Below are 25,779 nucleotides of genomic sequence, written 5' to 3' on the forward strand. Positions count from 1 at the left end.
CAGTTTATAACCTAATTCTATGCCAGGCAAACTTTACCCTTGCATAATGCACCGAACGTAAGGGTGGCAGGGGAAAAGAAGGGTTAATTCATCTGACTGAAACCAAGTTGAGGATTCTTGAGCAGGAAACTCAAAATGCTCCTTACGCAGTTCTGCCGTGTGGGCCATGGGTCCATGCACCAGGAGGAGGAAAAGGAAGAAGCTGAATACAGACAGACAGGGGGAAATGGACAAACAAAAACCAAGGAAAGGAATGAGATGTGAGGCTATTTCCAACACAAGAGCTACCTGTTTTCTTTACATTGGACAGGGACTTCATACATATGTTAGCTGTTGACATTAAGGGACAGATATCAGTGGTTACGGACCAGTGTGGCTCCCTTAGCTTATATTAGAGCAACAGCAGCTTACAGCACCAGAAGATCTGGCTCAAAGAGATGAAGCGGATGAGCACATTACACCAAAGACAGGAAATACAAGCCAACAATTATTGTGGAGTTTATCTTTGATCCCAGAAGGTACTTCATTTGGGCAGGGATGTGACAGAATGCCACTCCGTTTAAGAAGTTATGTTTGATCCTTTGCTTAGCAATATAAGCACAGGAGTACAAGGAGCACCGAGTGCTACAATTACAAGTGTGAGGAATACGCATGCCTTATTTCTCTCTTGTAATGGGAGAAGGAAATCATTGACATGTACAGGAACTCCCCACAAGGGATGCAATTATTGACATTACATACAGCACAAGAAACCCTATGACAATGTTGTTACCGTGTAAGCAAAGAGGTATTAAATTGGATACCTCCGACTACCTTGGTTTGGAATCACAAGTCAAGGCGTAGTACAGCCACTGTACGAACTCCTCTCCTGTATGCACAAGCAAGTAGACTAGTAAAACAGTGATCATGAGTTTAAGGAGGCCCAAAGTCTAAACACTACTGAATATTGCATGAGGTCAAGACCAATCGGGGGGTCCTTGTGTCCCGTCTAGCACAGCACTAACACTGAAATGTGCCCACTGATGTAAATGAGATGTCCTTTAACAGTTGCTGAGTAGAGCAGGGAGGCAGGACAGACTAACACAGAGGACAACTGTCATGCTATGGTGCATCATAACAGCAGAGAGAGTCTTGTGCAACCCTACTGCTAATCTTGCAGGAACTAAGGAAGGACTTCTAGTCTCTTCCATGTCCATAAGAGAAGAGGTATCCATGAGGTGAACCTCACTTGACGCAAGTCAAGCACAGGAGGCCAGGTGATCACTAGCATCATGTAGAAGAGCACCAGCTTCTTAAATCACTTTCAGGCTAGACACTACTTGCCTGTGAACCTGCTGTGATTTAAAAGCAGGGTTGAAGCCCTTCACAGGGCTCACTATAAAGTATTCAGAAGCCCATGTCCATACACCATTGACACCAGAGCCCAGGAGAGTTCCTGCTTCATTCATTCCCTTCGTGTCTATACTTTAACACAGTTCTGACTCCTGAGGTGGTCATCTTCCACACCTCTGAGAAACCTGGGAGCCAGATCTCGCCCTGGAGGCAGGCTCTGCACTGAGGATGGTGTGAGGGGCACCTGTGGGCCACTGACTTCACTGCAGAGAAGAGAGAAGAAGGTGAACCAAGTCCTTCTCTTTTGATAGGAGAAACTAGGCTCAGGTCTCCCAGCCCTTTGCTTCCCATGGCAATATTTAGACCAGAGGAGAGTGCTCCTACCCTCAGCAGAGCGCAGAGATTTCATCTGTGCCTTATCTGATACAAGTGAGGGATTTCCTCTGTGCTCCTACCCCATCCATACCTCGCTGAGCACTGAAAAGAGCAAGAGGTCCTTTTAGCCATTATAAAAGAGTTTGAGGTTTTGTCCAGATTGAGCAGCAAAGCTCAAAAGATGAAGAAGAGAGAACTTATTCCACCTTTGCAAGCAGAGGGGGATAGAGACAAAGGACCATGTATCTCCTGAGATGCCAGACCCCACTTCCGCACTACATCCCTTGCGTCTTCCCAACGCTAACTCTGGGTGTATCAAATACAGAGCAGAGGAAAGAAATCAGCTGAGGCCTTGGAAGAGCCAGCCTCACGTTTTACCCTTCGTGGTAGAAGATGCAGAGATTTCTGCATTGACACGACAAACTGTGCCATCTGCTGTCCTCGATAGGCTCTGCGGGCCTTAGCCTGGGAGGGAGAGAGAAAAGGGGGCTGCTCCTTACAGCAAACTTTGGTACCTTTCCTTCTTTCTAATGGTACAAAAAAATGCAAGGTCTTGCATCAGCCACAGTGCAGGTTTTCTCATGCTTCATTATGCTTCATGCTAACAGTGCATGCAAAGAGGTGTAATATGTCACCCTCGGGCCAGAAGCAGACATCAAAAAGGTCAAACGGCTCAAATGAGATAAAAATGAAGTGTTTGGGAATAGATATTCAATTCTTTTTTTTTTTTTCTTTTTTTTTTTTATAATTTTTTGTGCACAATCCAGGCATTGAAGCCAAACCCCCTTCATCCACGTCACAGGACTGGCGGCTGACCTCCTCAGTTGGCAATAAAGCTCTAGACATACTTTGACTAATACCTGTCGCTTAAAAATCAAGAGGTTGCACCTCTTCTATTGCAAATCAAGGGAATTTAACCCCAATTGTCTGTGTGTAGAGCAGGGAGCAAACACCTTCAGCCAAACCACAATGGACATCCCCCAGCATCCAGCTGCTTTTGCCGAAACCTTCTGGCTGAACTGTGCCCTTGTCGCTAGAGCCCCACCATGCAATCCATGGGGGTGACATGAGCTGGTTGCACACTTAATCTCATAGGTTAAATACAACAAAATCGTTGGAATATGCATTGTCATTTTAAAATCAAGTTTTTCTGGAGGTAAGAAAGTGGTTTCCCTTTTACAGACTACTTTTGGGCCTCATCCTTTGGCAGGAATGAGAAATAGGAAAAATGCTTTCCTGAAAGCATCTATTTTCCAAGCATAAAGCTTGGGGCTTCTGGAAAATTCCCTCTCTTTTAATCTTTGAGCAGGCTCTGTGGGGAAAGGTAAGCTTTCAATGCTCCTTCTCCTCACATTCCTCTAGTGAAGATTACTCAGAGCAGCTTAAATCAAAATCAAGAGCTTTGTCACATATTAGCTCTTAGGAAGGGCAAGTATATTTAGAAAAGAATATCTGAGACTAAGCTTGCTGCATTTAAAAATCACCTATTATTTGTGCATGGAAAATTACTTTCTGGCAAGTATTTATACTGGCCTTGGGCTCCAGTGGTCTCAATACAAGGTGAAAATAGAGCTCAGCTCATGGCCCTGCTGATCAGACTTCAGAATGCCCTAAAACCAGGTAATTCAGTGAGGATATGTTCCTTGTGGCATCAGCTTCAGGTAAGGTTTTACCTAAGGAGAGACTTTCATGAGGGCAATGAGAAAAGTCTCGCTGTGTGACTGAGGGCTGGGTTTGACTCCTGCTCTTTTTGCTTGCAAAAAATTGGGATTTTTATTATTATTATTACACTTATTATTATTACTATTTTTATATGAGTCCATGGTTTTAATATTTTAACACGTTTTCCCTCCCATGGTCAGTAGAGTTACATCAGCAAGGAAGAGACCACTGTGTTCATTGGATATGAAACACTTCATTCTTACTTTGCCCACTGAATTAAACTCCTTCCAAAGTACAAAGAGCAGCAGAGGCTCCTTTGCTTGTGTGTGGAGTGGTTTGCCTTTTAGGAAGCAGACTGCTGAGTTTAGATTGGCTTTGTGGGTAAATATTCCACCTTTTACATTTGAAGATAGCCTAATAAGAGATTTTAAAAGATATAATTTTGCTTTCTAACACCCAGAAGACCGCAAATAGAAAACACACTTGAAGAAACTGATGGTTACTGATGGCTCTATGAATGCCCTTTTTCTTTTTCCCCTTTGGCTCGCTTCACGTGAAATCTCATTCCTGAGAGTAAATCAGAGCACACCCAGAGTAGCAACCCCTTCCGAGTCATGATTTAGCAAGCTGCTAATAAATACCCATGTGATAAATGCCGTCCTATAACTGGCATGAAAGGGGTTTGACATAAAGCAAATGAAAAATCCAGAGAAAGCGGCATTTTGATGAATCCTAACCTAGGCGAGTATTGGGGAGATTCTTTGGAAGAATACATGGGTCCTTTGGTTGGATACTTCTTATGCCGGGGAGTTGAAGGGGGTGGGGGACCCACAATCATATCTATCCTGGCAAAGCAAATAAGAAAAAGAAAGACACCAGCAAAAACGCATAATGAAGCAACATGGAGAGAAAAGTTGGTCAGAAAAAGTTGCAGGAAGAAACAACTGCAAAACAGAACGACAGAGAGAGAAAGAGGGAGAAATTGAACACAGACCCCACTGGAAACAGAAGGCTCTCTCCTACCACTTGGCTCTCAGTGAAAGCCACAGTCTTCCCTCTTCTGGGTAAGACTTGGGGATGCAGGCACCGCTGAAACATCATCAGGAGGTCCCCCCACCCCAGATACCCTCTGGAATATATTTGCATGTGCGTAGCGATATCCCATTGAGGCAGCTGGATATGAAACAACATATATTCGTTCTCCTTTCAGTTCCGGTGCTAGATAATGCATCCTCAGCTAGGCCAGAAAAGCACGAGCTGCTGGGAGTCGGTGAGGTACACTGCAGGATTGTACACTCAATGAATGGGAGACATCCATGGTTGGCAAGGTGTCAGGATGAGACACGAGACAGTGTGAACACAACACTGAAAAGAGCACATTACAGACACAGTGACAAAGGCATTAATGATTAAAGAGGAAAGTGCATGTAAACACCCCAGAAAGCTGCTTGAATGCAGCTTTAATCCACTAAAGTCCTGGCTATGGGAGATCCCAGCCAGCCCTGCTGAGCTGAGCTGAGCTGGCAGGGAGAACGCACTGCTTTGATTGCTGAAGGAAAGGGCAATAAGGATATCTCTTCTCTAAGGTGCCCCATGACAACCTCCCTGGGCTCCCCCATATGGGTGCACTGTTCTAGGCCATTTGGTCTTGGTCACCTTATCGAGAGGGTGACCCTTCCAGTTTCACTGGGCAGGTGACCAGCCATGGGACCTCTTAATGCCCATCTGGTGAGTGCTCTGAAGGATGACCCAAAAGGGGATCTGCTCCCATCATTGATCTGCTCAGGGGATACTGAAACCTGTGAGCTGCCTGGTACCCCTGGATCCCAAATCCAAGTTCTTTCGAAGCAGCTCCTAGTCCTCCTGATTTCCCTGCAATGGGGTGGATGACAACCCTAGCCTAGTCCAACCTTAGTCTTGCAGTCCCATAGATACAGCTAAAGGGAGAATTCAGTTTGGTCTTTGAAAGTGCCAGTTCCTTACCTCAACCTCCCCAGTTAAACAGCCAACTCTGTCTTTGCAGCAAAGGATAGGTAATGGGAGACTTGGGTGTTGAAAACTCGTGTCCCAGCTAGAGCCTGTGGAGATGACAACCCCAATGGCTCACTCCCTACTGCAAAGGCAGCCTGGAGGCTTCTCGTTTCATAGAATCATACAATGGTTCGGGTTGGAAAGGACCTTAAGACCATCCAGTTCCAACCCCCCCTGCCATGGGCAGGGACACCTCACACTAAACCGTCTCACCCAAGGCTCTGTCCAACCTGGCCTTGAACACTGCCAGGGATGGAGCATTCACAACCTCCCTGGGCAACCCATTCCAGTGCCTCACCACCCTCACAGGAAAGAATTTCCTCCTTAGATCCAATCAGCTTATTAAAGTCAGGAAATATCAAGCCCTTCCTCCTTCTCTTCCCCCTCCAGACTCAGCTCCATGTCTTGGGTCTATAATCACTGAGTTTTTATGGAACGGGGGTGAGAGGCTGAAAGAGAGGAAATTCTCCAGGATATTTTAGTCTCCACCGGGAGGGAGAATCTACCTTCTGGGAACTGCACAGCATGAAGCAATGCTGAGAAAGTTCTCTCTGCTGCTTGAACATCAAAAATAGCAGAGTTAAAATGGTCCCTGAGAGATTCACGGCAGAAGAGAGATTCCTCTTTTTCCTAGCACCATTTTCCTGTCCTACCAGGGCCCTAGATGGGTTTGAAATGAAAGGAAAGCTTCCCCTGTGGTTTCCAGAGGAAGCTGGGCTGCCACAGCCATCAAGGGAAATAATTCCTTTCCCCAAGTGTAAAAGTAAATGGTGTATTGCTTTGACTGGAGATAGCCTATGGCCAAGCCCTGCCTCTATTCTGAGCATCCTTCGAGCTCAGCACAGCTGGGGCTACTTCTGCTGAGCTGACAGAGCTGGGGGATGCTGGGGGTTTGGGGTCTCCTTTTCAATGTGGGACATCATCTGAGCGGTCAGACAAAAAAGCTTAGCTCAGATCCCCTGTTCAGAGGACAGAGCTGATCTGGTTTGGGGGTGGCTTTTAGGAGAAAATGAAATTTTAAATGCGTTTTTGGGTTCCCTTTGTCCCTTTTCCACATTTTTTCCCCAATTAAAACTAACTCATCTTTGCCTACAGTTTGAGCACAGAAGTTAGAATACAGCACCAGCCTTACCTATGGGACATACTACAATGATAGAAACTCCTGAAGCAAAGTAAGAGGATGATGTCCCTGCTAATAGCAGGGGGTTGGACTAGATGACCTTTGAAGGTCCCCTCCAACCCAAACCATTCTATGATTCTATGACAAGCTGTGTGTATATGCTGGGGTGGGCACTAAGGCCCTTTTAGTGGCATAGCATCACTATTTGCAGTCCCTGCCCTGCTCATTCCTGTGGGTTCCAGCCACAAGCATTGATGTTTTCCTTGCTGTTTCCTCTTAGGAAGAAAAAGAATAGGTTGTAGCTGCAAAGGAAAGCATCCCTCTCCTGGCAATACCTCCACAATGACCAAAAAACAGTGGAAAACTGAAGCAAAGAGAGGGGTCTCTTGCCTGGCCTGAAGGTTTTTAATCCGGGAGAGCATGTCCAAGTGACCAGCTGAGTACTGCTCAATGACGTCCATCACGTCGTAGGGCCGAAGGCTCTCCTTAAACTTGCGCTTGGAGACCAGGAATCTCATAATGCTGCAGGAGATGGGGAGGAAAGGCAAAATATAGTCCCTGGGCTTCAGCCTGACCTGCTTAGTGGCAGATAAAACACACCACAGGGAGCTGCTTTGGAAGAAAAACGGAATAAATCACAACCCTGTGGGTCTGGGAGAGGATGCGGCAATAGGAGAGGTGAAGGGGATGCAGGGGCTTGTGGTCCTGCGATGCTGCTTGGACCATCAGCAGTACATCTCTCTGCACTGCTTCTGTGAATGTCAGCATTAAACCTCAAAGCTGGTGAGAATGATCATTTGGATGCATCCCCGCAGGGGTTTTTCCTGTTTCTCTATTTATTCCTTCCCTCAGCAAAAACTGCCCTTTCTGGCAGCGTTTTCTGCAAAGGAGGGCAGGCCACCCAGGGGAAAGCAGCCTGCAGCACAGCCATCTCAGCATTTCCACCTCTGCTTGGACTTGAAATTCCTCTTTTTTCCCCTATGATTTGGTTTTCCAGGCCGCTTCCCCCCTCTCCCTCTCTTACCACACTGCCCTGATGCTGACTTTCAGCCCTGGCGTCAAATCTTCTGTCACAAACTCGCAGTTGCAGCTTTTGTTCTCATCAGGAATGTCTTCCCCAGGGAGGCTTGCTTCTGGGTTTAGGAGAGGGAGGAATAAAGACAACCCATTACTATTTCCTGGTGCCATGCTAGGAAAGATGAGTCAGATCACAAACAGCAACCCCAGGGGAAGCACCAGAGGTATCTTTGCTAAGCATCCAAATAAGAGCGTTTCCATCAATGTGTCAAGGTGACATCCAACAATGCCAAGTGCAGCTCATCCACCTCTAGATTACAGAATCACAGAATGATTTGGGTTGGAAGGGAGCTTAAAGCTCATCCAGCTCTAACCCCTTGCCACAGGCAGGGATACCTTCCATTAGAGCAGGTTGCACCAAGCCCTGTCCAGCCTGGCCTTGAGCACTGCCAGGGATGGGGCAGCCACAGCTACATACATGATCACCGTATGTCAGTAAAGGTTTTCTTATCTCTTATTATACTTCCTATATATAAGAAGGGGAAGGAGACCCATGTAAGCACCCTTGCTGGCAGCTCGGCTCATCATGGGTGGGGATGGAGAGGATTTGGGGTCTGGAATGGCACCCCAAGCCCTTACCTTCCGAGTTCTGCCGTGACGCCGCTCCCTTGATGCGGAATGCTTGCCGGGCTCGGCTGCGGTCTCCGAAGCTCCAGCTCTTGGGCACTTTGCTTGGGCTGTCCTCGATGCTCTGGTCAGCGCTGGGTGACCTCCTGATGCCCTGAGCCTGTGGAGAGCCTTTCCCTTTGGTGCCAGCACCGCGGGGACTGGAGAAGACACGATCTTTCAAACTGACCTTCTGACTGTTCAGAGAAACACGTTGAAACAAAGACAAAAAGGAGACAGCAGGAGGAGTCATTCTGGAAACCACGCAGTCCTTCCCCACCAGCCATTAGAAACCAAGAGCACTTCCAAGCAGCAGTGAGATGGAGTTTTGCTGTTGGCTTTTTAATTTGGTTTGGTTTTTTTTCCAAATATATGTATTTTAATGAATTTTCACAAGCATCGTAGAAATGTTTCCGCCATAATGAGTGAAATGAGAATGGTTATTAAGAGAGAGAAAATAATGAGGACTTGAACAGAAGCCCCTCGTGGGATGCCAGGGCTGGCGGGACAGAATGACGTTAAACAATGAGGTTATGAGTCCTTAAATCACTGATCGGCTCCAATCACGAGCGAGGAAGCTTTTCTTTCACAACTGCCTTCCACAGCCCTGTATCTAGTAAGAAAATACCAATTCAGAAGAGCTTTTAACCTTAAACTCTGAACTTGCAAACACTTCTGATGCTCAGCGCCTGTCCTGCCCCTTTCTCCAGCTTCTCTATCTCCTCCCACTTAAATCATGATCTGCCCTTTTAGATATTCTAAAGAATTCACTTTTTCCAGTTACATATTTAAATGCTTAAACACAAACACTTCAATGTGCAACTCCTTCGTCTCCTGTAACGATTCAATCCATCAGCTAACATCAATCTGCAGGTCTGCTATGGGTGTCACAAATGTGCAAAGCCAAATTCGACAGCTTCAGAATATGGCATTTTATTGCTGTTGTTTTCTATTAGAATCCCATTTCTTTAACAAACACCTTGCAATTCTGGTTTGAAAAGATCTCTCCAGAATCAGAGATGGTCTCAGTGAGCAGCAGCCTGGTGACAGCCCAGCTCTGGTTACTTCCCAAATCCTGAAATTTGTAATTAGAAATTTTCACCCTAAGAAAGATGCTCAATTTTCACAGGAAAATTGGAAAACTGAAAGATTTTGTGAATCTTCATGAAAGGGCAAATGTTACAGAGACATCACCGGGGAAACCCAACTGCAAACAGTATTGGATCATTTGCTGTTTTCTGAATAGCAATTGATTATTGAACTACACTGATAAGAGGTTGGACAACCAGCGCAAGGCACCGGCGCATACAGCCAGTATTATATATAGGTACCTCAAAAGTGAGTAAACCCATGGATTTAATTCCCAATACTCTGCTCCATTGCCATGGCCACTTACTGGTTTGCTGCAAATGCTCTGACTCAAATTTACAGGAAGAACATTGCAGGGATTTTGATTTCCACATCAAATTTCCAGGTCACCAACCAAAGAACTGTGGTTTTCTGTCTCTCAGCAATGCCACCTGAAAACTTACAGCCAAACAGTCCCGCTTTGCCTTCAAAGCCAGCATGAGGTTCTTCAATCAGAACTTGGCTGATATTTGAAGCAAAGCAAAATCCACCTCCCTTTTCCCCAGCTGTACTCTGCTGACAGGAACAGACATTTGGTTGTGTCAGTAAGGGAAGAAGACGTGACTCGAAGACACACAGGGAGCAGATCTGTCGAGTAAGAAGGTGCTATTTTTACAAAGTCACTTTACATTGCGGGATGTTGAACGTTTACAGGGAGGGAAAGGTGCTGAGGCAGCGTTTTCCAGTTGCGCAGCGTGATGCTGGGTGATGCCTGGATGCAGCATCCCAGGAATGCAGGGCAGGGTTATCCGTGCCCATTGGCTGGGCAACAGCTTCGCATTGGAAAATACACTTGGGATAAAACTTGCTCGTGACCAAGTTAGAAAAGGCAGAATGATTCCAATTAATGCTGTATTGTAACTCGGATAAACACTGGAGATTCATACCCAGTGTGCTGCCCACCTGCAGCGTCTGTCTGAAAGCCATGGGACCAACAGATCAGCAGAGCTGAAAATCAGAGGTGCAAATCCACACAGGTATCTAGGAACAAGCAGGTGCCCAAATACCTTTCTGGGTACAAGCCTTAGTCACTGATGCTACCAAAATCGTCATATATAATGAGCCAAAGGTTTAAAAGCAATTCTTGCTCTGTTTCTTAGATTTAAAACTAGATACAAATGTTGTCATTTGATCCAAAATAGGCCAATTGGATTGGTTTGTCTTTATTTTAGCTGATTTTACAGAAGACTATTCCTGGAATCTACTGCATTTCAGTAGTACCAATGCTTTGAACTACCTGGTATCTTTTAAACATCAGTTGTATAAAACTGAATCAGCAACACACCAGGATTCAGAATTCAGAGCAATCTCTTTGTGCCTCATCCTCTGCTGAGTTGCTCCCATCACCGATCTCAGCATAAAAGCAATCCCCTATCAACTGAGTAAAGCAGGGCCTTTTCTTTGGGGGCCCTTTTCCATTCCCACAATAAACGTGCTGCAGATGTTTGCAAGGCAAAAAAGAAAGCATTGAACTCAGTGGGGAATATGAGCAAAGAGCTTCAAGCCTGATAGTGCTGCACCTCCTGCTATTTACACATTAGAAAACCTCATAGAAATTTGGTGAACGCTTAAGTTCTGGGTGAGTTTTGTTCCTGAATACTCACTACTCAGAAAAAAACCCAGCACCTGATGTAACATCTCTGTTTTAACATAGACAACATGAGACAATATGAACAATTAATTGGATTTTTTCCTTCTGCCATGCAATTCTCTCATTGGAAATGACATCTGGAATGACGTGCAAGTACAGTCCCTGCAGAGGAGAATGCTGTCGGGGTCTGCAGGAGCTGGTAGGAAAGAGTCTAAAAGAAATATAGACATATATAGAGATATATGTTGTCAGGAAATCCAAGATCATGTTCTCATTCAACCAGAAAGTCATGCAGAGTGGAGTGTCTTAGAGAAGTGGTATTTAGCTCTCACTCAAGTAGATGGTAAATGAGCCTCAGCTCAGTGGAAGATGTATGCACTGGTGACATGACCATGAAGAAAGCAGTAATACAACCACACACAACATGAACTGAAGCTTTCAGTCGTGATAGCCAAGAGTGGCACGAGCACAGGGCAGGTGCCCTGCTTGTGCCAGGGGATGGGAAGGGAAAGAAAACTGTGACTTCGTAACCAGAAATGAAGATTATGGGAAGCCATAACAGTGTAACAGGGAGTGCTTTAGTTCCTAGGTCTTCATAACCAATTCTACCTGGCATCTATTAAAAGCATATATTCAATAACCAAAAAACCAATGTTTCCAGGCTGACCCTGGGGAAGGTTTAAAAAACCTTCACCTTTTGACTTGAATTTAACACAGGATAGAACCTGAGCTAATTTTTCTCTGCAGCCAGTCAAAAACTGAGAGCCCACGCCAGATGAACACACAAGGACCAATGTGTGGACCCACAGCTGATAGGAAGATGCTCACTGCTTTAGTGGGCTTTGCATTTATGTTCATTTAGGCCCAACAACCCAGGACTCAGCAGCAAAATGCAGAAGAACCAACCTTCGTGTGAGCTGCCATGAGGATGCTGGGGCTTCGAGCTCCTCTTTGAAACCCTCTGGGTTGGGGTTGATTTCACAGTCCTCTACAGTATTAAATCAGCACTTTTCAAGAATGTGGACTCATTACATTAGCAGTAATTTTGGATCAATAAAAAGTATCAGTTGTAACATCTTGACATTGATTTTAAACTATGGTTGAGCCATTATTTCATTTTCTCCTTTCATTTTGTAGGCAGCAAGAATTGGAGTTGGACTACAATGGACTCAGATCCATCTCTGCACATGAACTCAACCAGTAACAGCATTCACTCTTCCAAGAAGCTATAGAAGGAGGAAGAGGTTATATCCTGTTGGGAAATGAAGCTGGTTTTTAACCCAGAGTTTGTACTGAGCTCATGGCATGTGAGAAATGCTTGTTGAAACTAGGCAGGAGTGCCAGGAGTCAATGACAGCCTTGGGGGCTATCACTGGGCTCCACTGGTCATTGGTGTGAAGAAGAGGCAGAAACCAATTACTGGAGACATGAAGGCAAGGAAGATACACCTGTATGTGCAAAACTTGCCGTGACTAATGAAAAACTAAGAGAGGACCAGGACTAAGCCTGGTTTGTCTCCAGGGATTTCAGGAAAGCCATTACAAAGGCGAATTCAGCCCAGAGATGGAGCTTGTAGAAGCAGAACCTGGGCATAAGGAAAACTGAAGGTCAGCCAACAGTCAATATCATGGTGTGTAATCCCTCTTCTCATCCAGAACCACTGTGTTAGACTTGGGTTGAAGGGACGCACTGAAATCCTAATGGGAAAGAAGAGAGTTGCACCATCCCTGCAGCCACCATGCCAGCCTAGCCAAGCATGGGGCCTTGGGTGAGTGAAGGGACAGGGGAGCCAAACGTGTCTTTAACCTTGGCCTTTGCTACTTTGCAGTGTTCTGTTATAATCTCTCCCCTCTTCCTAGCACACAGCCTTTTCCTCCCAAACTGATGCTGAGCGCTGCCAAACACCACATCAGATGCATCCTGCATCTCACAACCTTTCGCTGTTTGCCAGCTCAGCTGGTTTGCATTCCAGGAGCAAAGCAAAACAGCCAAATTGCACACCTTCGAGCTGGCTGATCATTCCTAAGCAAGACTTTAAGATAAACACACTACACCCAGACCTGCAGGCCAGGCAAGAGCTCTGCAAACACCTTTCCTTTGCTGCCCTCCATGCCATTTCTTCCCACTGTCAGGTCTCTGTGGTGCCTTCATCAGACACCAGGAAAGTCTCTTACAAAGCAGAATATGATAGACCTGCTAAGCTGGCTTGGTACAGTTACATTACTGACTCAAAATGCTTGCATTATTGCATTTATTGACAAGACATCATTGGTTTAGTGCATTAAGAAACCACGGCTTCTAAGGAGCTTTCTATTAATTTACTTACATTGAGTTTTCTATGATTGACTCATCGTTTCCTGTTCTTTTGCAATATGCATCCTAGGTGAAGGCTTCTAGCACTCAGCCTTAGATGCATCAAAGTGCTGGCATGTGTCCCTCAGTGTGTGCAGTGGGGACTGCAGGCAGGGAGCCCAAGGGTCCAGGAAGCAAGATATTTGGACTATTCTTATGTCCATTCACAGTTAACCTATAGCTTTACTAAAGCACAGAGCGTGTAACACTACGTTCAGGATGGATGCAGGTAACAAAGATGCCCTTGTAGCTACGCCAAAGCTCAAGACTGGAAGAACCACAATCTGTAATCCTCCTTCTCAGGGTCTCCAATGGCTTAAGAAGATCTTGAGACAATCATTTGTACCACCCTCCCTTTCCCTTGCAGAACTTAAGACTGAGGAGATGACATGACAACCACAGTGAGAAGGAATCCAGTAGAAAATAGAAAAACATTATAGTGGCTTTACCAATTATAAACTCATGCCTAGGAAGACATGCAAGGAAGACATTAAGATCAGGGTGGCTGATTTTCCAGAGAACAGAACTGGACACGGACAGGTGAGAGGACAGCATTACAAATACCACTGCTTGGTTAAATCTCTGCCCAAACCAACCTCAGCATTAAGCAATTGAAAGGAGCCTTCTTCCACAGAGGAAACCCTGCTTGCACTACAACTCCATGGATAAAACAACCTCAACCTTGCAAATGGAAACACTACACAAGTCATGATAATGTTGTCCATTATTGATCAAATCTTTGCCATTTGTATTGAATGCTGCCTGTGTATATTTTAAACCAGAACTTCCAAGGATAAACTTCAAGGAAGGCCATAGTACTGTCAAAACACACAGCAGGAGGATAACTCAAAGATACAGGCTATTTATCCAGGTAGAAAGGATTCCCTGCTGTGGAGATCTACTTATTATGAAGCCTAGGTCATGCCCCGTTCCTCTTTGTTACCCATTCAGAAATGGGATTTACCACACTGCTTCTGGGACACACAAGTCTCAGGCGTAAGTACCAGCCTTTAGACTGACAGAGAGTAAAAATTGCCAGCAGGGAAATAAAAGAGCAAGAAAAGAAAAGATACAGGTTGGAACAGTTAATGGAGAAAATCAGAGGTACATATAGTTTTCAATCTGTAGTTTGTTGGCTTTCTGAGGGATAGAGAGACTGGTGATTTTGAGAATTAAAACGGACTCCAGAAAGAAGAGCATGCAAAAATCCGACTTCACAAACATGCGGCATCACTCAGTGTCCTGCCACTCCTGGGCTTGCTTTCCACCTGCCTGCCTCTAGGGGACGAGCTGATGGGGTTCTCCTGCCAGCATTCACAGCATGCAAACTCCGGGCTTGGTAATTCAAGAAGGTGCATGTTTGCTGCTGAGAAGCAGTGTCTGGGGTGGGGGAAGAGACTCTTCCAGTGCAGGCATGGAAGTAGATGTATTTATGCATAAGGAAAATAAGATATACGTATCTAGGTACCCTTAGATGGGTGCACTAAGGGATGCTCACCGGGAATTCTTGAAGCTACCTAACAATTGTCAACTTGATGAAAAAGATGAAAACACTGCTCCTACGAAACCCTCTGCTCTAGCTATCTGTTCCCACGGGATCTAGAAACAGAACCATTCACAATGCCAATGTCAATGCTAAGGGGAACCCATATCCCCTCATCTGCTGGGACAGGCTGAGATTAGTCCTTCTCTAGCTGCGTAGTAGAGGTGCTAGATAGGCAAGCCATGGCTTACAAAGGCCACAAGACTAGGAAAGGTCAATTTGTAGTGTTCAGAGAGCCAAAGGAACGGTGACTGAGCAGAGGTAGGAAGCTGGTATTTCTCATGCTACTGATTTGATGTTGCCGTACAGCGCAATTCAATTCACAAGGATTCCCTGGACCTTGAGAAGGGATGGGATAGGGAGGAAGGGGTCTCTAAGAAGAAAATAATTAAAATTTTTATAGTTTTTATTTGTAATTTTCCATCATTTGTTAAACTTCAGCTCCTGGCCTCCTTCCTTGCTGAGCAGACACTGGCTTGCTCAACCCAGACCAAATTCCCCATCCTCGTCTCTTTGATTCACACGTTCTGCATGACGAGCAGACAAGGAAGCAGCTCATTTCTGAGCAGGCAATGGGGAGGCTCTTTGCACCTTTTGTTTTTTACTCATCTAGTACCTCTATTAAGCAGAGAAGTGATCAGAACGGGTGGTAGCAGGGTAGAGGGAGAATGAGCCGTGCAGCTTTTGATTAGTTTCGTGCGACGCATTTCCCGTGGTACCTAGAGTTTCCTGAGCAGCATCCGCATAGTGACTCTCTGCACGGTTTGCTTTTACTGGAAATGAGGGGAGAGTAAAAATTAGACCTGGAAGCAAATGCCAGACAGGAAACTTTTGATTACTGACTCTAGGTTTAAAAGACAGGCGTTCTGAGGGCCGGGTTCATGACAGGATTTATCTGTTTGAGCGTTAAGTGAATTTAAAGAAGGAAAATCAAGAGGGCTTCTGAAATTTGTCTCGCTGTGGTCAATAAATGTCACTACTCGAAATGACACATTCTGCATCGAATTGGTGGCGTCAGTTTACCTACAATTGACTGCAGGGAGATCATCTGCATTGGGAAAACAAAAAGTATTCTTCTTCCTCTAAATAGATATAAAAAAAGACAATTTTAAACTTGGCTAAGCCATGGAGAGCCAAAACTTTACCTTGTTTTGTCCAACAACATCTAAAAGGTTCAATTTTCTTCTTAAAAAACAACAAAAAAAAAATCACAAAGAGCTAGTTAATCTGTGAATTATTTGCACTTCTCACACAAGAAACAGCATTATATTAAGCCTGGCATTTAAAAACATGAAAGTAGATCAAACCAGAGTGTGGTGCAGTCCCTTATGGGAAGGGATTTGAGTATGCATGTTCACACATCTGTTTCTCATAGCGCTTTTTACATGGGCCCTACCACTTCTGGGGAGTCACTGGCTTTGCTGAGGCTCCACCACAGCTCCTGTGAGCCCTTCCCAAATCACTGCTCAGGCACTGCCCTGCCTGGAGATCGCCACCACGACCAGGGTCCTCCACGCCATGGAGCAGCCCTCTACCTGCTCAAGGGGAATGATGTGGCCCCCATCACCCCATGTGGCATCACTTGCTGAGTTCATGGTCAGACTGAAAAGGCTGAAGGGCATAAAAACCCAACCTCATTTTACACTTGAACTCGGCAATCGGAGGAGCTCATGGGCACGCAGAGAAGGAATTGGCAGGAATTCCTTCTGCTTCGCAGCATCCCAAGCAAGCTCAGCCGACACCACCCTCAGCATCCTGGGGACTCCTCAGGTGCCCACAATGGGACCCCACAGTCACCAGGAATCCCCGGGGACCACTGGTACTACCAGGGCTGTTCTGGAGCTGGGGTCTGAGCATCGCAGTGTGGGAGCGGGATGTTCAGCATGCAGAGCCTGAGGGAGACACGGGGATCACTCTCTTCTTACTGTCCTCTGCAGTCCCTATGGAAAGCTGCAGTCCCTTCTGTGCAAATAATCTGCTCCCCTGAAGGCAACTGATTATTTCCAGATTACTGTCAGTCCCAGCATGAGTCTCTGACACCAGTTTAATGGGTTAGATGGTCAAATGCCAGCCCAGGCTAACATGGCCCATGGGGCTCCTGTGGTTGATACCGTTCTCCATGGGCAGTAGTGGTTAGTAACACCTCAGACACCCTAGGCTGGATGAGTAGGGGCCCACTGAGTCAACCAAAGGCATCCTCCAGTGCATACAAAAGCCTTAATCACACCCCTGAAAAGAGATATTCATGTTGTGTGTATCTCGGACAGACATACACAAACACTGAAACTGAGATATACGCACAGATACACAGACACATTACAAGGTAGCCCAGCCCAGCATTCACTCAATGGCGAAGGTCTTGCTGAGTTCATTCAGGGCATGGACAAACCACAGCTGAGGACAACCTTGCAAAGAGGTTCCTCTCTGTGCCTACAGGACTGACCTCATGCTGGACAAAGTAATCTGAGGTTTAGCTTCCCAATTCCCTGGAACCCTTCTGTTTCTTTTTCTCTGTTCTAAATGTATTATTCTGATCATTTGGCTCAGTAATTTTTAGCTTTTCACCAAATCATACTTTGGAAAATGCAAGAGGAAGAAATGTGGTCATGGATACCTTCAGATGTTTATCAGACCACCTGCTAAAGAGCATCCGAAGCACACATTTCACAAAGGAGCCTCCGTAGTGCTGGCTAACCATATGTTTGTCTTTTTGACATTACAACCAGGAGACAAAATAAACAGAAATGAGATGCCACAGCAAATTTCCAGCCAGATTAACATAGAAGTAACCAAACCCCGTTATCACTCTGATCTGCTGGCTTTCTGCAGCAGGAGGGGTGAGAAAACCCTGGAGCAGCCCTCCTTCCTTGGGGTTACGGGGCAAAGCGGACTCGGACGGTTCATGAGAGCAGCAACCAGCCCAGGGAAGGGCAGGGACCACTTCAGATGGCAGGGTGGACACAGCACCCAAAGTGACAGGCAACAGAGGAGGCTTTGTAAGCAGAAGGAGGGAGGGAAATAAACAGGAGGAAGAGGTTGGTAGCATGTAGAAAAAAGCCAGCATCTTTTCTGCTCATCAGAGCCCAGGCTCCATGCCTTGGGGAGGTGAGCTCCTGCCCACCCCGAGCAGGTCAGCACAGAGCTTTCCTAGCCCTAGATGGATGCAGACAAGCTCATGGTGGAAAACAAAGCAGCATTGATAGAGAAAGGACGTAACTTGTCTCTCAGATTGGCTGTCCCATTTTACAACACCAAATCTAAAGCCACCCCAGTGATTCCAGGTGACCCCAAGCCTCCACCATGCTAACCCCATCACCTCCTCTCTTCCTCCCACCCTGGGCAGCAGCTCCCTGAGTGCTGTCTGGGCAGAAATGAGCACAGCTACAGCAGCACCAGAGTCAGAGGGCAGCATCACTGCTGGCACACGGGCACGACCTTGATGGCTGTGGGGTATTTGGGATGTGCCCTGACCTTGCAAAGCAATGCTTGTCTTGCACAGCACGCTCCATGAGCTGTGCTAGCATCCCTTCTCCAACTTAAAACAGATGAAGATGCAAAAGAGGGAAAGAGCTGTTTCTACTCTGTTTGCTGTGAGGAATTTGTGGTGCATCAGTTACGGAAAGAGGGATATAGGAAATCAGCCACTCCCTACACATCGCTAGAACAGGAGGAAGATCCAGCTATCTCCAGATCCAAGACTGTTTCCTTACACTGATGGAAAGTGACAAATGCTTTGCCAGCTGAAGTGTGGTGCTGGGGTCTGCTATGAGAGACAGCTCATCCCAAGGAGTCTCCTAAGTGGAACAGTCATCAGCGACAGACGGGCATCAGCTGGATGATTAACTGGCGGGTGGGCTGAGAAACAGGAGTTTTCTCTTCCAAGGGCAGGATGACACACTGAGCATCACTGGGAGACTGCTGGGAACTAAAAGTGGGTGGGAGATTTGGGATACAAATGTAGAAGAGCCAGAAACTTTCATTTGGGAAAACAGGTGATTTGGGGAGCCCTGTACATGGAGGTGCAAAATTCCTTCCTGAACTCTAAGACATTATCAGATGGAATAGGGCAGGGGGAGCAGGTAGAACTGATATTGCGATAACAAAACAGAAGGAAAGAGCTTTGGTTCTGCTTTGGCAGCTGAACTATGCAATGTGGAAAGTACTCTAATGCCATATACACAGCAACTGCAGACCCTCAGCTTGGGCAAGCTCAGGGTTAGCATCTTACAACAGAGGGCAACAAAACCCACCAGTGCCACAAGAGACAGATACACCACAGGAGCAGGAAAGTAGCGTTTGGGAATGACCCTGATGAAGGAGCTACGCATAGTAAAGAATACTCTGAAAAAGGACAGTGAAAAGCTATTTTTTTACTTCTTTCTGTGGCATAAGATCAAGAAAGCAACGTGAGAAATGATCAGGGAAAAACCTGCGACACCTATAAAGAAATACTATATCAAACCTAGTGTTGTAACTGGTCAAAATGAACACTGCAAGACAGGACTGAGATTTGAAAGTAAGAAATAAGAGTAGTGCCTGTGATTGCAGGGATGCTGTGACCCTAACATTGGTCCTCAGACTTCCTCAGCTATAGAGCTGATTGTGTTGAACAGAGGTTTTGTCTCATTGTATATGCAATGCTCCCTGCTTTAACAAAGCTGGATGGACCCTGCCTTTGCTCTAGCTACGAGGCTGCATGGAGGGAAAAATAACATAATCTGGTAGTTGAAACATGATCTTGGAGATTTGGTTTCTTTGGCAGGAAAGCGGTTGGAGAACTGCAGAGGTTCTGCTTGCAAAGGAAAAGCTCAAATGAAAGACAGAAAAATGGGTGGGGGCTAGGGGAAAGGAAGGAAGGATGAAATCTGCCTTCCTTTAGTCAGCACCGTATCAACCCAGATATCTTTGGTTGGATTTTATGCCAGGGCAAAATTAAGTTTCTGGCCTCTTATAAGCTAAAAGGCACAGCAGAAAGTTTCATCTGCAAAATGCCAGGCTCCAGTTATGCTTCTGAAAAACATATTATTTACAATATTTAGGCTGTAAGCTATGTTTTGAGATATGAAATAGAAGATCTGAAAGGCAAGGAGATGATCTCCACAGATCATCAGTTCCACATCCTGCCTCCCGAGATGAAAAATGAGATTCAGTCTCAGAATTACTTCTTAAAAGAACTGGAAAATATAGGACACAAAATACCAGAATTAGGGAGTTCTAAGGGGATGGAAAGTATCTGATGAGTCCCCCAAATACCAGCCCTGCTGCTTTCCCTGGGACATGTGAATAGAGAAAAGCTCTCCCGTAGGTGAGGTTTATGGCTGGCCTTGGAAGGTGCTCGCCACGTCTCAGAGGGCGCCCGCCTGAGCACGCTCTGCACCATGGACTCCAGGCGTGGAGGGAAGACGGAGCAGGGACCGTGCTTCATCCAGAGGCTGTGAGGCCAAAGGGAACGGGGTTGGAGAAAAGGGAATCTCTGCCATGCAACGTCGTGCCGTGTCAGAGAGCCCTCCTGTGTCCCACGGAGCAGCAGGTCCACGCAGCCCCGTGCAGTGCCCTGCAGCAAGAAGAGCTCAGGAGAAGTTGCTAACTCGGTGACATGGCGATGGCTTCGTGGTCCCATGTCACTTCCATCCATCACGGCGTCGGGTGATGGAGACACAGGCAAAGCATCACCCAGCCATGGGTGCCCATCGAGCCTCGTTGTACTGCTTCAGCTACGACTCCAGCAACGAAACAGAAATAAAGCAGCATAAACCAAAGCCCTGCCATCACCCCAGATAGTGTCTGCCGGCTCTGCCCGTGCTGCCCAGAGCTCTCTCTAGCCCCCATAGCCTCACTATCCTCTCAGCTACAGCCCAAGGCAGACTGGAAGGAAGATATGATTTAAGGTCCAGCAAACACAGAGATACATTGGACTGCCACAGCACAGAAAAAGCACGTTAATACCTAGAATGCTTCCCTCGATGGCACCACAACATGGTACACACACGCACACACGCACATAGATATCTACGGGTAATGCATGGGGATGGCTTGTTGGCAGTGATACAGACCTTGGCGATGGTTCAGGCTGCTGCTCTTTCCTTTAAACAGAAGCAATAGTACATTAGCATGGTGTCAGGTGGCAAAAGACGTTGCTGCTTCACTGTTAAAACATAACGAAAGGACAATACCAAACAATACAACTAGAGTGAAAGTTGTGGACAGAAGAAAGGGAAAGGAGCACTTAATTCCTGGAGCTTCTGGCCCAGACAGAAGATCACTGGAGACTCACACAACCTCAGAGAAGACACATACAACGCACAGGGTTGAAGAGTTTACCCCAACCCATCCTCGTGCCTACGCATGACTGAGACACCCGACGGTTGTGTGATTTGTGTGAGCACAGGAGGACTTCTGTGGGCTCAGACAGAGGCCCCCTTCCTTTGGGAATGCACCTCCCTGAGGTGTTTCTGCACATAGGGAAGGATTTGAACAGCTCCTGGGACCCTGGTGCTTTTCCTCCCTGGCCATTGGAACGGAGCTCATCTCACATCTCTTGATGCACGGCTTCATGCCGCAGTGCTAACACATGGTGCTGGGAGGGGAGCGTCAGCATGGATCTCTGCCCTGGCATCCAGACACCCCAGGTGGGGTTTCTGCCTCCATAGCCCTTGGCAGCTACTTTGCCAAAGGCTAGATGGAGGGAGCGGGATGCCCCAGTTTTGTACATTATTTCCTACTGAGATCCCAAACCACCTGATTGACACTGAGGACAAAATGAGCTGAACGCCTGCGAAAGGGTAGGCATCAATCACACTGCAAGCCAGGCTAAGGCCACACTGAAGTAAATACCTCACCTTCAATGACCAGGCATCTTGTTGGCATTTCCCTTTAGCAACAAGGAGAACCTGCTCTGCCTCCAGCTGCTCTGATTCACAGCTTTGTCACACTGGGAAATTGCATTTAATCTGGGTCCTCGAGCAGCCTTGCCCCTGCAGCCCCATGGGAGAGAGCAGGCTGCTTCTCCCCAGACAGAATAAGGGACAAACTGGACTGCGGGAAGACCTTGGCAGGAGGAGCTTGATTCACTCTCAGAGTGATGCTGCACCAGCCCTGGCCCTGCCTCCATCCATCAGTGACCACTGAGACCTGCACAGACCCCATCCCCTCTTCCTTAAGCTGAATGCAGCAGTGTGCAGAGGCTAAACCAAAATAACCCTCCACCATCTGCTCCTTGCTCAGACAGGCTTGGAAACCCAACCTCAGTCCCTAGCTCCAATACTCACATACTGCCGTGGGTCTACAGATCTCTACCCTCTGCAGAGACACACAGCCCAGGGCAGGTCCCATCCCACACCTCCCCAGCTGGCCCTGGTGCTCACCAGGCATGGCCAGCACCTCTCCATCCCTCCTTGGGTCTCCCAGAAGATTCCCTATTCTCCAAATGGGCAGCCTTGCCTTCTTAAAAGCCCCAAGAATCACCCCTCCCAAGCACAGGTTGAAGCTGCAGGACTCCTGACCTTCCGGGACCATCACAGATACCTTGCCACAGCAAATACTTCTAACCACTACAACCTTGCCTGCTTTTGGGGATGGAGAATGAAGTAACGCACCGTGGGCCTGAGTCTTCTCTGAGGGTGGTGAAGAATATAAAGGTCAGAGGAAAACTGGGAACACTACCTCGATCAGACCCTTTGTGAATACAACTTAGTGCTTTCAGTCAAGCACTGTAGCATTACTCCAGAGCCAAGTTAGGTTGAAGAAATTCATGTACAGCATGGGAGAGGGATGGGGAGGAGGTCACTGAACAACCTATGGGGGACCAACTGCCAAAACCTCTCACATCTTCAAGGCTGTCCGTATGCAAAAGGCAGGAAGGAAAAATAAACTAAATAAAAAAGAAAAAAAAGGAAAACAAAAGGAAAAGGTTGCAAAGTGGGTGCTTTCCAAACTGTCAACTCTGCTGCTAACCTGAATGTCAGTCCCGATTTGCTCTTCAGGTTCCTCAGGAGCTCCAGCTGGTTCAGAGGAGGGATTAGTCTAGAGGGAGAAAATGAAGACCATTAATATCCAAGTAGAGCTGACTTCAGAGCCTCCCATCTTGGAGCCTTCCCCTGCTGCCCCATCCTTTCAGCTAGAACCAGCTTAGTGCCACCAAGCGCAACTGGGAGACAGCTCGGGAAGGATGGAGAGGGGTTTGGCTGCTACTTCCAACAGTGTCCTAAGGCAGAGCGGTGGGGAAAGAGAGAAAGGGTGACAGCAAAGAGAGAGAGAAACTTGTCTGCACCATTGGATTTGGAACCTCCCAAAGCAACAAGCGGCTGCCAGGGGTTCTGAGCAGCATCATGGTGTTTTGGCAGGAGAGCTGGTTCACCACGTGCAGTCTATCGGCTGGCATTGCTCTGTGTGGAGGTCAGTGCTTCGGCTCTTATTAACTGGAGAGAATCTCCAGTTTCGGAGGCAAACAGGAGAACTCAACCCTGCTGCTCCTGGCAATGCCGGGAGGCATAGGAAGCAGCACTTTATGGGGCAGAGAAAACAGGGAACTGAGGTTGGGAGCAGCGTGCTCCAGGGTCAAGTCCATGCCAGGCTTTTTCCCTGAAATAAGGCAAAACCATGTATCATTGCCTTCTAGGAAGGATGGGTTTCCTTCTTTTCTTAGGAAGGACCTGAAAATAGGAATCCTGGTTAATTAAAAAGTAAAATAAATGAACACCCTGTCTCCTATAGTGACTTTGTGCCATTGAATTAGCTCCCACATCCACTTCAGATTCTTCCTTCAGGCCCTGAGAGACTGGGGCTTGCTCCATGAATATTTAACATTGATATTCACAGGTTCTCAACCAGGAGAGATGTGAGCTGGAGGTGTTGGGGGGAGGATGGAGAACGCTGCACATGGTTGGGAAGAGCAGCGCCTACTTAAAAGCTCACCTGGGGACTCCGCATTCAGGCTTAAGGCCAATGGGGCTCATCCCATGACTTGCTGCAAAATCCCTTCTAGGCCACCAGTGTGCCCTTGTCAAACTAAGGTCCCTGCAGTTGGGACCACAGCCCAAAGAGCCACAACCCCGAGGCAGTGTATACATATGGCTCTGCCGGAAAATGAGCCACCAAGGTTTTAATTAGAGGAAGAATGACCCAAACTGGAAACTTTGGACTGGAAGGAAAGGAGCACAAGTGCTCGCAGACTGGTCGAGGTGCTGCTTACTGTAAAGTAAAGGCAGAGATATTCATGCCCATGTTTTTTCAGCCGTTATGAGACCCATAGTTTCATAGTTTTCCTCTAAGTGAAGAGGAAACCCAACTGGAAAATCTTTTCCTCTGCATCATGAAACTCATCCTCAGAAAACCCCCCAGTTGTTCAGCAGAACAGACTTGGTGCTCACAAGATTGAGGCAATCAGAACATCTTTCAATCCTAAGAATGGAGAAAAGAGTAAAAATAGGCCTGAAAATGTTGGCTCGGCTCCCCAGGCCAGCTCTGTTTGCTGCCATCCAGAGAGCACATCCTGATCTGATGAATTAATGATTCTCTTCACTCAAGAAGTCAGGAGGAAGCTGACCTTGGTGCAGTGGAGCAGCACACGAGTGCTGGGCTGTCGCCTCCCTTCAAACCCACCTCAGGGTTGGCAGGCTCCTTCCAAGATGGGTGAATAAAATCAAGCACAAAGTGTACTTAGCAGCTAATGAAGGGTGGACAACTGTTCTTTGGTGCATTAGATTCTCATGGATGGCCATAGCCAGGATAACAGCCCCACTTTCTCTGGCCAGGATCACACATCCAGGGCTCCCACTGGTACAAGTCTCAGAGCTCATTAACTCACTGGATTGAAGGACTCAGGATCCCAAAAGGAGCTCTTCCCTTTGCATAACACAGGTCTACACTGTGCTGAAGGTGGGCATCTCTTGGGCCACCATAGACGCTTCCATGCAAAGGTAAAAAGACACACAAGGAAACACAGAAATTCACTGTTTCTGTGGTAGGGTGATGGGTGGAAAAAAAACCCAATATTGTATTGAAACAATGATTAAAAATAGATGTCAACTCATCCATGTACTTGACCTGAAATTCGATTTGAATCGAATACTCAGCCTAACCTGTCATTACAAGAGAGCAGCTTGGGGAACAGCTACTGCATTGCACCATTTCACCAGAACCTTGGAGAACAGGCAGGGCTCTGCTCAGTGCTTTGACTGAGCTTTGCTATGAAACACTGATGGAGGGCACCCTGCACCCCTGTGTGTCACTGTGTCCTCCAGAGACATAGAGAATGGACCTTTGGGCTGGGGCATCTCATGTTTTCTCTCTCTCCTCCTGGTCCATGTGTCACTTGTTAGCAAGGGAAGCAAGTTTTGGTTAAAGGGGAGCTAGGTGAGAAGATCTGCGGGCCACAGGAACACACACAGCTCATGCTACACACCACAGCAACGCTTCCGAGTCGTCGGCTTCCATCACCCCTCCCAGGACAGCACAAACACCACACTACCTCCAGCTCCCCTATCCAAAGGGAAGGCAAAATCGCTATTCCTGGTAGCACAGATAAGGCTCAAGCACTTGGGGACAGTAGGGATACCATGCCTCCGGCCAGGACATCATCCAAACCCCACAACACGAGGAGGGAGCAGCACACAACACAGGGTAGGAGTATACACAGAACCACACACACACACCACGACATACACAGAAACGACGATGACGACTTTGAACAGTTCCAGTATGAACAGTTAGGAAGACGGTGACAAGGAGATGGATGCTGGAATGGAATGGTGACTTAAATGAGTCTCCATGCTGTGTTGGAGTTCCTATGAGGAGCCAATTTTTACCCTAACAATGTCTTTATGTCTCCAACCTAAGCTATTTTTCATAACTAAGGACATTTATGAAACTTATAAACTACTTTATTATAAGAAATGGGATGGAAGTGGCACATTCTTACTTCACTCCCTGCAGCATTAAAATGTCCTATTCTCCCAACAGGCC

General features: G+C 46.8%; 1 protein-coding gene across 18 annotated transcripts in view; it reads right to left on the reverse strand.

Moving 5' to 3' along the window:
* The window catches only part of KCNQ2 (potassium voltage-gated channel subfamily Q member 2), a 62,808-nt gene that overhangs the window by 3,022 nt on the left and 34,007 nt on the right, over window positions 1-25,779 (reverse strand). For 2 of the 18 annotated variants that reach the window (XM_062642131.1, XM_062642129.1), the window contains 6 exons: window positions 22,771-22,839; window positions 20,871-20,900; window positions 8,177-8,400; window positions 7,545-7,653; window positions 6,911-7,042; window positions 4,107-4,214 (listed from right to left, as the gene is read on the reverse strand). In XM_062642131.1, the coding sequence (XP_062498115.1) occupies window positions 4,107-4,214; window positions 6,911-7,042; window positions 7,545-7,653; window positions 8,177-8,400; window positions 20,871-20,900; window positions 22,771-22,839 (672 nt within the window). Of the gene's footprint in view, window positions 1-4,106; window positions 4,215-6,910; window positions 7,043-7,544; window positions 7,654-8,176; window positions 8,401-15,536; window positions 15,591-20,870; window positions 20,901-22,770; window positions 22,840-25,779 lie in introns of all 18 variants that reach the window. The other 16 variants (XM_062642114.1, XM_062642112.1, XM_062642118.1 and 13 more) reach the window with 11 other exon arrangements.

This window comes from Pezoporus occidentalis, unplaced genomic scaffold (genome assembly GCF_034315485.1).
Source record: "Pezoporus occidentalis ecotype Australia unplaced genomic scaffold, CSIRO_AGI_Poc_V1 ctg70, whole genome shotgun sequence".
In the NCBI taxonomy this organism is placed as follows: domain Eukaryota; kingdom Metazoa; phylum Chordata; class Aves; order Psittaciformes; family Psittacidae; genus Pezoporus; species Pezoporus occidentalis.